Source organism: Cryptomeria japonica, chromosome 2 (genome assembly GCF_030272615.1).
Source record: "Cryptomeria japonica chromosome 2, Sugi_1.0, whole genome shotgun sequence".
Lineage (NCBI taxonomy): Eukaryota > Viridiplantae > Streptophyta > Pinopsida > Cupressales > Cupressaceae > Cryptomeria > Cryptomeria japonica.
In genome coordinates, this window is record NC_081406.1 from 69,926,242 (window position 1) to 69,939,739 (window position 13,498).

The window sequence follows — 13,498 nt, forward strand, 5'->3', positions numbered from 1 at the left end:
CTTACTAAAGGTGTAAAGCTAAATATTCATGGTTTTGGGATCAAATTTTGTGGATGAGAAAGTCAATATCACCCTAAGTTCTAGCTTATGAGTGTACAATAGGGCATACGAACAATAGCAACTTGGTTATTTGGGCAATAGTTCTTGATAGGGTGGTTATTAGAAGGGCTTTTACTTGTGATGTTTGTAGTGTCAATATTCTTCCAACACTGCAATTGTGTTATTTAGGTATAATTAGTCCTTGTAAATGTATATAGAATGATTTCTAAATGTGATGTTTGTAGTGTCAATTTTCTTATTCGTATACTACAAATTTGTTATTTAGATAGGGAGAAATGACTCAATAGATGAGTAGGCACCAATAGCCACTATGGTGTTGTGCAATTAGGAAGCAACTTATATATAATAATCCAAATAAGTACTTGAAAAATAATATACTGATAAAAATTTAATAAGGAATCTATCGTGCCCATATTTTGATCTAAACATAACACACAAACACCCAAAAAAGAGAAATAATGAAACCAAAATTTCACAAACAATTTCACAACTATCTTCCAAACAACATTCGATTCCTAATTCAATGTACATTCACTATAGTATAATAGACCACCTCAACCATCAATGCTTGATTTAGGAAACTGATAAGTCTAAGACTTAATCATTAAATTCATAACACCATTTGGACATTATTCATACAATATAGTTTTATAGCTAATATTTTAATTTAATCATTTATAAAATGGAAAGACCAATTTCTTGACCATAACCTTCAAAACTTTCAACATATGACTAAAGAGAAAGAAATATGATAATTAGATACCCATACAATTCATCAGCATGATATAAACACATCACACCTAAGTAAGGCCACACAATTCATTGCTAAAAGGACTCTATTAAGAGTTGTAATAAATACATGTAAGGGTGGGCCTTACACTTCCCTCTCCTTAGATTAGACATCCTCTTGGAATTCATTAAAGTTTGCATCATAATCCATCATAATTTGACAAAAAAAAATATATAAATACTAACATGTACAAATGCATATAGTTCTCTTTTGTTGGTAATTTGGATAATCATGTGCTTAAATATATAATCATAAAACAATTCATTCATTCTACCACAATATAGAATCACCTTGAATAAGGCCACAAAAATACACATGGGAACCTCCTTAGAAATCTCAAAGTCAATGGGAGCTCATCTCCCAAACATGGGGCTATACACAACCCACCCCCAAGCTAGGGAATATATGGTAACCCAAAGTCAACTCATACAACATCACAAGAACAAAATACACATGGACCAACAACAAAACTACAATAATGAAGGTAAATACAATACACAGCAATAATCAAATGATACTCCAAAAAGTCTTGCAAATGTATTTATTAGTCTTGTGTATTATGTTCATATCAAAATATGGGCATGATAGAACCAATAAATGTTCAGCTATGTGTGTAACTATATCCTTCACAAATCATTATCAAAGGAACAACCAATCATATCGCTCATGATACATAATGTGATTCATAATTTCATGCATAGGCACACATATTTCTATCTTTTGGGACATTTTTAGATGACGACAAAGAAAATACTTGATTGGTCTACACATTGGGACCATAGGTCCCAAATTAAATACATAAAAATAGTTAGTAATTTAAAAATAATAAACGAATAAAAATTTAATAAGGAACCAATACATATGCACATATAGATTTAAGTATATTCTTCACAAGTCACATCAATGAAACAAGCAATCATTACGCAATTGATTACCACATTTTTTTGTCAAATTTTTTATATACCTTTAGACGATTCAGTAAGACAATAAATTGGAGTATATCCCCAACACCATAGGCTCCCACTTAAATAAATTAAAAGAATTGGTAGTTGAAAATTAATATGTTAATAAAATTTTAATAAAGAACCAATACATATACATGTAATTATATTTTCACAAATCACAAATCAAATAACTTTTTGAGATATTCTTAGGCAATTTAATGAAGAGAAAATTGGAGTATATCACAACACCATACGTTTCAACCAATACATATGCTTGTGTGATTATATCTTTCACAAATCACACCAAAGAAACAATCAATCATGTAATGACACAAAAGACAATTGATAGTACATATCTATTTTAACATCTAAGATCCACAAAATTTAATATAACTCTATTGTAAGACCATATGCCCCTATTTCAAGATGTGTTCAATCTGCTGCAAGATTCAACTATAGTTGTGATGAGGCCATGGTCCGGTAGATCCTCAAAGAGAATTGACCAGATCATGCAGCAAGAGTAACACAATGGAAGCAACAAGAACACAGAAATATTACAGAATCAGACATCTATATCGTCATATATTCATCATAGAACATTCGGTAATCAACCGGTTACATGCAGGCTAACATGCCAGATTACAATCCATCCGGGACTCTCAGAGTTCTATAGATCTCTAATCATGAATCTAGAACCTCATCCAATCAATGTCCCTCAAATGACTACAAAAAACAATATATATATCCTCCAGAACACATCTGGGACGAAAGATTACATTAACCAAGGAAGGAAAATGAAACGTGTAAGACAGGTCGGTCCCAAAAGGTGAAGATCTCATCCACCAAGAACAATCCATAAGTGTAGACCACAAGGGAAGGTCGACCAAGGGCGCAATCCAAGAAATCGTTTCGAAAAAGAAGAATATCCAACTTAGATGATAAACTCAAAACTGCTTTGGAACCCAGAAACAGTTACTCCGGAAAGAACAGCTCACCGAAAAAGAACCCAAATGAACCGAAAATTTGGAATAATGCACAATAACATGCCTAAAACTCAAAAATCTGATCGACAATGAAAGATTGCATCAAGTTGTTTCAGCATTGTAAATGTTTAGTTTTAACAGCTTTTTCTTTTTCTTTGTATTAATTTTCTTTTAACTTCATCAATATAAAAAAGAAAAATTCTTTTTCTTTGTATTAATTTTCTTTTAACTTCATCAATATAAAAAAGAAAAAGACAGACCATACGCCCCCACTTTTTTAAAAAAAAAGACCTTTTTCTTTGTATTAATTTTCTCTTAACTTCATTAATATGAAAAAAAAAACAGACCATTAGACCCCATTTAAATATGTCAAAACCATAATTAAATCTTTGTATTTCATTCAAACTATTGGATTGCTTTTTTTTATTCTTTTTCTTTGTATTAATTTTCATCAATTAAAAAAAAAGACCATAGACCCCAATTAAATTTTATTTTTTTCTTTTTCTTCATATTAATTTTCATCAATTAAAAAAACAGACCATAGACCCCAATTAAATATACAGACCATAGACCCCAATTAAATATGTTCAAACCATAGTTAAATCTTAGTATTCATTTTCTTTTGACTTCATCAATGCCATAATCCCCCACTTAAATTTGTTAAAACCATAGTTAAAAATAATATGCTAATAAAAAATTAATTAGAAACCAATACATACACATTGTAACTATATTCGTCACAAGATGACTAGGTATGCATATGTTTGGATCTAACCTTTTGAGATATTTTTCGACAAATGAGATCATGTCACATACCCGCAGTTAACATATGTTTAACTGATAATAATTAAAATAATATATTATCATTTTTTAATAGAAGCAAATGCAAATATATATATATATATTTATTTATTTATTTTTAATTTTTTTAATTTTTTTATTTACACAAATATCATATTTCCATCTAGACAACTCAACAAAGAGATACCTGATGCTAAAAACTAGCTTATATATATTTAATAATATATATAGAATAAGCCGAGAGATATCCTTCTAGAGGTGCCTATTTTTTATTAATTTATCAATATTAAAGTGCAATAGGCACCTCGAGAAGGATATCTCTCGGCTTATTCTATATATATTATTAAATATATATAAGCTAGTAGCAGTCGCAGTGTGAATTGAAAGACATGACATAAATTAATTTCAAATTATATATTGTTGTATAGCTATGTATTTTGGATTTGTACAGTTTTAGATATAGGATTTCATTTGGTTCAATTCTAGATTTAGAATTATAGCTAGGATTGGAATCAAAATAGTATGTCTAATTCAATCAGGATTAGGGTTCATTTTGGCTTACTATTAGGGTTAGGATTTGATTTGGTTTAAAATAGTAGGCCTAATTGAATAAGGAATAGGTTTCATTTTGTCTTTCTATTAGGGTTAGGGTTAGGGTTATAGTTAGGGTTTATATAATTGTTGGGGTTAGGTTAATAGTTAGGGTTCAGATTTACATAATGTTTAGTGTTACGGTTAGTGTGAAGATTGTGATTAGGCTAGGATTTAGGGTTATGGTTAAGGATTATGTGTAGGGTTATGGTTTATATCATAGGGCTATGATCTAGGGTTAGGATTATAGTTAGGGTTTACATCATTGTTAGGGTTAGGTTAATGATTAGGGTTTGGATTTACTTCATGATTAGGATTAGGGATAGGGTTAAGATTGTGGTTAGGCTTTGGATTTATCATTATGGTGAGGATTATGTCTAGGGTTAAGGTTAGAGTTAGGATTATAGTTAGGGTTTACATCATTGTTATGGTTAGGTTAATGGTTAGGGTTTAGATTTACATCATGGTAAGGGTTAAGGTTCTAGTTAGGCTTAATTTTTAGGTATATGGTTAGGATTATCTCTATGATTAGAGTTTATATCATAAGGTTAGGGTTACGATTATGGTTAGCGTTAGGGTTACGGTTAAGGTTAAGGGTTAGGTTTAGGATTATAGTTAGGGTTTATATTATTTTTAGGGTTAGGTTAATGGTTAGGGTTTGGATTTACATCATGTTTAGTGTTATAGTTAATTTTAAGATTGTGGTTAGGCTTTGGATTTAGGGTCATGGTTAAGATTATGTGTACAGTTAGGACCTTTATATCATAGGGCTAGGGTTAGGGTTATGGGTTAGGGTTAGGATTATAGGTAGGGTTTACATCATTGTTAGGGTTAGTTTAATCGTTAGGGTTTGGATTTACATCATGATCAGGGTTAGGGTTAAGATTATGGTTAGGATTAGGATTGACATTTATGGTTAGTTTTATGTTTAGGGTTACAGTTTATAGATCACAGTGTTAGGGTGAGGGTTAGCACAATGGTTAGGGTTATGGTTAAGTTGAAGATTGTGGTTAGGCTTAATATTTAGAATTATGGTTAGGAATATGTCTAGGGTTAGGATTTATATCATAGGATTAGGGTTAGGGTTAGGATTATAGATAGATTTTACATCAGTGTTAGGGTTAGGTTAATAATTAGAGTCAGGGTTAGGGTTAGGGTTAAGACTGTGTTTAGGCTTAGGATTTATGGTTATGGTTAGGATTATGTGTAGGGTTAGGATGCATATCATAGGGTTATATTTAGGGTTAAGGGTCAGGGTTAGGGTTATAGTTATGGTTTGTATCACTTTTAGGGTTAGGTTAATGCTTATTATTAGGATTGAAGTAAGGGTTTATATCATTGTTAGTATTACGTTAATGGTTAGGGTTTGGATTTAGGGTTTAAAGTTACAGTTAGGGTTACGATTGTTGTTAGGCTTAGGATTTAGTATTATTGTTATGATTATTTCTAGGTTGGAATTAGGATTAGGGTTAGGATTAGGATTTATGACTATGGTTAGTTTTACATTTAGGGTTAGGGTTTATATCATAACATTAGGGTTAGGATTAGCATCAGGGTTAGGGTTATGCTTAAGTTTATGATTGTGCTTGAAAGGCTTAATATTTGGAATTATGGTTAGGGTTATATATATGGCTAGGGTTTATATCATAGGGTTAGGGCTAGGGTTAACAATTAGGGTTACGATTATAGATAGATATTACATCATTCTTAGGTTTAGGTTAATGGTTAGGGTTAGGGTCAAGGTCAAGATTGTGTTTAGGCTTATGATTTATGGTTATGGTTAGGATTATGTGTAGGGCTAGGGTTTATATAATAGGGTTAGACTTAGGGTTAGGGGTTAGGGTTGGGGTTGGACTTAGGGTTAGGGGTTAGGGTTATAGTTGTGTTTTGCATCACTTTCAAGGTTAGGTTAATGGTTAGGGTTAAGGCTAGGGTTAGGGTTAAGATTGTGGTTATGCTTAGGATTTAGGGTTATGTTCAGGATTATGTCTAGGGTTAGGGTTAATATCATAGGGTTAAGGTTAGGATTATGTTTATTGTTTATATAATTGTTAGGGTTAATTTAATGGGTATGGTTTGTAGTTACAACATGGTTAGGGTTAGGGTTTGGCTAATGGTTATGGTTTACATCACTTTTAGGGTTAGGTTAATGGTTAGGGTTAGGATTGTAGTGAGGGTTTACATCATTGTTAGGCTTACGTTAATGGTTAGGTTTTGGATTTAGGGTTTAAGGTTAGGGTTAGGGTTAAGATTGTTGTTAGGATTAGGATTTAATGTTACTGTTATGATTATCTCTAGGCTTAGGGTTTATATCATGGGATTAGGATCAAGGTTAGGATTAAAATTTACAATTATGGTTAATTTTATGTTTAGGGGTAGGGTTTATATAAAAATGTTAGGGTTAGGGTTTATATTAGAGGGTTAGAGTTAGGGTTAAGGGTTAGGGTTAGGATTATAGTTAGGGTTTCCATCATTGTTAAGGTTGGGCTAATGGTTGGGATTTAGATTTATATCATGGTTAGGATTAAGGTTAGGGAAAGGGTTGAGATTATGGTTAGGCTTAGGATTTAGGGTTACATTTAGAACTGTGTCTAGGGTTAGGGTTAATATTAATACTTATGGTTATGGTTTGGATTTATAGTTATTGTTTGCATCACTTTTAGGGTTAGGTTAATGGTTAGGGTTAGGATTGCAGTAAGGGTTTACATCATTGTTAGGGTTAGGTTAATGGTTAGGTTTTTGATTTAGGGTTAAGGTTAGGGTTAGGTTTACAATTTATAGATAGTTAGGGTTATAGTTAGGGTTTACATCATTGTTAGGGTTTGGATTTACATCATGATTAGGGTTAGGATTAAGGTTGTGGTTAGGATTGGGATTTATGATTATGGTTAGTTTTATGTCTAGGGTTAGGGTTTATGTCATAGGGTTACGGTTAGGATTGCAAAATTAAATTAATTTAATTTTGATAATCACATATTTAAATTCTATTTTGATAATCATTTAAATAAAATGATTACATTTCTCTTTTTACTTTCTTAAACATTATGGATTTTTACATATTAGTGTTAGTATCAAGGTCAAGGTTTCAATTAGAATAACTATTGTTAATTTTAGAATCAATGGTAGGGTTAAAATTAGTTTTAGTTAGAAATTGGGTTAGGGTTACAATTAAGATTACTATTAATTTGAGAATTGAAGTAATAATTATTAAAATAAGTATGGACTTTTATAAAATCAAATTAATTGTAAATCAACAATAACATTATAAAAGAGCATACTTATTTTATGTTTTAAGAATAGATTTATTGTATTTTATGCTAACCTATATGAATTTCTTTTAAAAATGTTAGATAAATTTTATTATAATAATCATGCATCCTTGCCTTCAACTTTATTTTAAATTAATTCAAATTGTAAGTAGAATACTATTTTGATTTACAATTATGCATGTTTTATGATTAGGGTTAGGGTTAATTGTAGGGTTGGGTTCAATTATGATTAGATTATGCTTATGGTTAGGTATGGGGTTTCAACTAAGTCTATGATAATACTTGAGATTAGGTATGGGGTTTAAATTTTGAACTAATTATAAAGACTAAAATATTGATATAATATAATAAGTGGTGTCTTCCAAACCATTACACTTTATATAAATAATTAAATTAATTTTATTTTGATAATGGCATATTTAACTTAATTCTATTTTGATAATCATTTAAATAAAATTATTACATTTCTCTTTTTACTTTCTTAAACATTATGGAATTTTACATATTAGTGTTAGTATCAAGGGTTAAAATTAGTTTTAGTTAGAACTCCAGTTAGGGTTACAATTAAGATTACTATTAATTGAAAATTAATTCAAATTGTAAGTAGAATACTATTTTGATTGACAATTAATTTGATTAGATCGTCAATAGTCCATTAATAATTTTTTTATTTTCCATTAATAATTTTTTTATTTTATTTTATTTTATTTTATTTATTTGAACTATCTAAAAAGTGCCTAAAATTCTTCCTGCTAAGTCTATGATAATACCTGAGATTAGGTATGGGGTTTAAATTTTGAACCCCATTATTACATTTCTCTTTTTACTTTCTTAAACATTATGGACTTTTACATATTAGGGTTAAAATTAGTTTTAGTTAGAACTCCGGTTGAGGTTACAATTAAGATTACTATTAATTGAAAATTAATTCAAATTGTAAGTAAAATACTATTTTGATTGACAATTAATTTGATTAGATGGTCAATAGTCCATTAATAATTTTTTTATTTTTCATTAATAATTTTTATTTTTTATTTTTAATTTGAACTATCTAAAAAGTGCCTAAAATTCTTCCTGTTTTATGATTAGGGTTATGGTATGGGGTTTAAATTTTGAACTAAGTATAAAGACTAAAATCTTGATATAATATAATAAGGGTGTCTTCCAAACCATTACACCTTATATAAAGAATTAAATTAGTTTTAATTTTAGGGAAAGGGTTATAATATAAAAACTAATTTTTAGGGAAAGGGTTATAATATAATAATAATTAAAATAAGTATAATCTTTATAATGTTAGTGTTGATTTTAGAATTAAGTAATCAATGTAAATTAATTGAACACTCATAAATTTGCTCTCATAAATTTGCTGCCATTGTAGAAGCCTCTCGGCTTAATTATAAATATGACATCTAAAAACTTCAAAATACAATATAAAATATAAAAATAAAAAATTTAGAATATAGGTTGCAAAAGTGGGACTTCCTCTAAAGCCCTTTCAAGTTGTCCACTTAGTTCTCCCACATTGATGTTTTATTCTTTTCATGTATTTTTTTATGTTTGCTGAGATGGACCGCCGAATTGTAATTTGAAAAGAAATTTAAAAGCGGATTATGAAACCGCCCACCTTTTGTGAAAAACAACGACATAGTCCTAGTATAGTGTGACTCCTGATCTTTTTAAAAAGCTTTAAGCGTTAAAAGCATTGATATTGATAATAATATAATATTACGGCGACCTTATAAACAAATCTTTAATAGTCTTTTATTTAGATTATCCAGTTCTTTTCAGAAAAAGAAAAAGTTAAAAGGAACACACTAAGCAGCATTCAACATAAGTATTTTGCGAATATTGATCCTTTCAATAAACAATACTTTTTAAAAAATATTCGATAAAAATAAGAACAAGTTGAATAAACTAAACAAAATTCTTTTCTTAAAAAACGAAGACAAGTAGCACTTGAATAGTTATTTATTTTCAATTATTGAGGCAGAAAATAGTAGTCATATCATTAAACAAAACATTGTACAAAATTAGCTGTCATTTGAATTTACAGAGGAGGGATACACGAGTCAACATTACAAAGAGAGGACCAAGTTACTAGGTGGGCTCCACAGGTTGGAAAAAGATAACACAGGATGCCAAAAACATCATGTCAAAAAAATGCTTTTACTTTTTCACTTTCCGTCCACTACCACACGTCTCCCGTCCCGTACAATTACTCCATATCAAAATATGATTCACCGTACGCTTAACCGATTTAATTTCCGGGGACCGGGAAACTTAGAGATTCCTATTGCATCTTTGTGTTCACAAAGTGTACAACATATTTTCATACACACAGCTAAAAGCATTTAAGAAGTTTCTTTGTTTAGAAAAGCTTATGCTGATAACCAGAAACAAAAAATCTCATGAACAGACTAGACTACTCATGTACTCATGCTTTGTATATAAAATTTAAAAGACCTAAGTTAGGGTTTCAAAATTTCAACGCCATTCAGAGAATATTTGCAGACACTTTTCTTTTCCGAATTTTTGATACATTGTAGAGGTAAAAGAGGTATGATATGATACATCAAGAGGCCAGACCAGACCAGTTGAAACCTAAACCCTCAAATTCCACAGGCAGCCTCTCGTCTCCAAGACTGATCTACATCAGAATACTCAAACAGCAAATACTCAGGTAAAGGATTCACAACCTCACCCCTTTCAGCTTCAACTTCATTGAATCTATTTACATCATACTCAAACTCAAGCGGACCGTAGTCCTCCAACGGCCACAGAGCCAAACCCTCAAATTCACCTTTGACAGGAACGCTAGGGTTCTCCAAAATATCTCTACAGCAGCACTCATCAGATGAGCTATCCACAGTCGGCGGTATGCCGAGCTCATCATCAGACGCCTCCAGCAGGTATCCGAGGTCTATTCTGGACTGAGGCGAACAGTTTCCGCCAGATTCCACCTCAGAACCTTCAGAACAAGAAACAGAAGAAACATCAGCATTCAACCCTACGCCAATTTCCTCCTCCAGGATCTTCATTACTCCATTAACAAGATCCTCATTTTTCTCGCCGCAGGACTCCACATCCTCCAGGAGATGCAAAAGCTCCTCTCCTTCCGCCGTAAGGAAGCGGAATCTCTTCTCACAGAACTCATTCTCTTCCTCCTCTTCCTCCTCCTCACGGCCTCGCTTGAATCTTTCCGTCTGAGACATAGCTAGGGTTACTCGAAGACCACGGTAGGGTTTGAAGACTCACAGTATATTCCTCCTCCACCACAAAGGCTTAAATTTAAAGCAAGGTAAGTATTCCTCCACAACTCAACCACAAGTAGATGATGGCTAGGGTTTGAAGAGCAGAGGGTATTTATGGGGGCAAATTGGGCGCTAAAACTAATGATATTCCTGAGCTTTCAGAGCAGGGAGTATTGGCCACGGTATTGAATAACGACTTTATATATAAATAGATGGCGGGCCCAGATAAGTTTAAAGCATTTCCATCCTTCCACCCCGTTGCCGACGGCGAGATGTACGAGTGGCGTGTGAGCATCATGCATCATGCATATCATGCATCATGCCTCCTGTCCCACTTTACACGTATTACAAAACCATTTTTCTAAAAAGCAAGTTTCACGGATCTCCCGCTTTTTCACAGGTGGTCCCTTGTACTTGCAGCATGGGCCCTACCACCCAATTAATTCATTCACGCCGGTTGCGTGATGGTCACGCTGTGTCCTGCAGCTTTTGTCGCCCCATGGGACCCACCGTTAGCCTTGTCGTTAACGCCGTGACTCAGTCCGTCAGTGAGTCGGTCCATTATTGACGTGATGGCCCAGCTGTCAGTTCGTTCGTTCGCTACTGCTGCTGCGACCAATTGGCGCCCTAAACCGCATGCGTCGCTGTCGAAATATATGATTTGTTTATCATCACACAAAAGAGATGAGATTTTTTCTAGACGTTGGGAGCGGGTCTTCCAAGGCAGATAATACCGGGTAATGGAATGAAATAGATAGATACACGGCGATTGTTTCAACGGGGGCGATTATGGGAAAAGTAAAAGGAGGCCTGGGGTTACATGTATGGTTAGCGTTGGGGGGTGGAGTTGGGGTTAAATTGTGGTTTGGGTTCATATAGGTTAGGGTAGGATTCAATTTTAATTCGAGTTAAAGGTTGAAGATTTAAGTTAGGATTCAATTATGGTTTAGTTTCAAATAGATTAGGGTTAGGGTTTAAGTTTGGGTTGAATATTAAGTTAGATTTAAAATTATAATTTAGATTTAAATAAGGTCAAGTTTATTTAAGGTTAGGGTTGAGGTTAGGTTAGGGTTTAATTAAAGAGAAATCTTTGAGTTAGGGTTAAGATTAGGTTAGGATTAGAGTCAAGTTTTAATTATTAGGGTTAGGGTTAGAATTTTATGGTTGTCATTTACAATGGGGGTTGTTCTTAGAAATAGGATTATAAATAGAGTTAAAATTACAATCAGGGTTTGGGTACAACTAGGTTTGAGGTTAGGGTTCAAGTATAGTTAGGGTTAGTATTAGATTAGGGTTGGGGTTAAATTATAGTTTGGGTTCATATAAGTTATGGTTATGGTTATGGTTATGGTTATGGTTAGGGTTACGGTTGGGGTTGGGGTTGGTTTAATTAGAGGTAAAGAATTTAACAGACATTAAGTTTCCACAATCCATATGAATTAAATCAATGCTTCTAGATTCAACTGTGGTAAAAAATTTAGTTAGGGTTAATGTTAAATTAAGGTTAGAATTGAGGTTTAATTTTATAAATAATGATTATAATTGTGGTTGTTATTACAATTAGGGGTACCCTTAAAAATAAGATTATTAATAGGGTTGAGATTAGGTTTGGGTTTAAATAGGTTAGCATTATAGTTCAAGTTTAATTAGGGTTAGGGTTGAGGTTAGTTTAGGGTTCAATTGAAGGTAGACCTTTGAGTTAGGGTTAAGGTTAGGTTAGGGTTAGAGTTAAGGTTTAATTATAAGGGTTAGGGTTAGAATTTTATGGTTGTCATTACAATTAGGATTATCTTTAGAAATAGGATTACATGTAGGGTTAAAATTAGAATTAGGGTTAGAGTTTGGGTATAGTTAGGTTTGAGGTTAGTTAAGAGTCAAGTATAGTTAGGGTTACGATTAGAGATTAATTAGTGTTATGATTAGGGTTTAATTAGAGTTAGGGTTAGCTTTGAGGTTTGGGTTCAAGATATAATATGGGTTAGGGTTAGTATTAGGGTTCAATAAGGGTTACAGTTATTATTAGGAATCAAATAGGGTTAGGGTTAAGGTTAGGGCTATGATTTAATTAAGGTTATGATTAGTGAGTTAGGGTAAGAGTTAGAGTACAATTAGAGTTTGATTGTTGTATCTCTAACCTTATCCCCACCCCTAATCCTAATTTCTATCTCTATCCTAAACCTTATTCTATATCTAACATTAATCCTATCATAACCAAAACTATAGCCATAATCTTATTACTAATCTTAATTCCATCTCTAACACTAATCCCTAACGTAACTTTAATCATAACCTTAATTCTATCTCAAATCGTAACCCTAACCATAATCATAACCTTAAGCATAAACCTATTTCTATCTTTAACCATTACCCTAATTCTATATGTAACTCTAATCCTAACCCAACCCTAACCAAAACATTAATGCTAACCCTAACCCTAATCATAACTCATATTATATCTTTAACCCTAACCCTAACCTAAAAAAATATGGTTATTAAATATTTATATTAATAAAAAAATATTATAATGTTATTATATTATATATTATTTTAAATATAATAAGATATAATATTATTATATTATTATTATAATATGAAATCTAAAGAGAATTTATTTAGGAGATGTTTTTTTTAATGATATCAAGTTTCTTTCTGTAATCTATTATCATCTAATTTCTTGACATTTTAAATCACATTCCATGATCTATCATCAAAATGAAGATTGCTACACTCTTATATTTATCAATTTCTCACATAAAAAAAATCTCAACAAATATAATATTTATATTATTATTTTATATATACATAA

At 31.7% G+C, this 13,498-nt stretch overlaps 1 protein-coding gene across 1 annotated transcript; it reads right to left on the reverse strand.

The window, feature by feature from the left end:
• Positions 1-9,934: 9,934 nt before the first annotated feature.
• LOC131050584 (uncharacterized) lies at positions 9,935-10,863 on the reverse strand. The gene has a single exon (XM_057984782.2). The coding sequence runs from the start codon at positions 10,651-10,653 to the stop codon at positions 10,051-10,053; it is 603 nt and encodes a 200-aa protein (XP_057840765.1). The 5' UTR covers positions 10,654-10,863; the 3' UTR covers positions 9,935-10,050.
• Positions 10,864-13,498: the final 2,635 nt, after the last annotated feature.

What these genes read in the sequence shown, in the direction of transcription:
- LOC131050584 (XM_057984782.2), bottom strand. Translation starts at nt 10,653, where the DNA reads ATGTCTCAGACGGAAAGATTCAAGCGAGGCCGTGAGGAGGAGGAAGAG.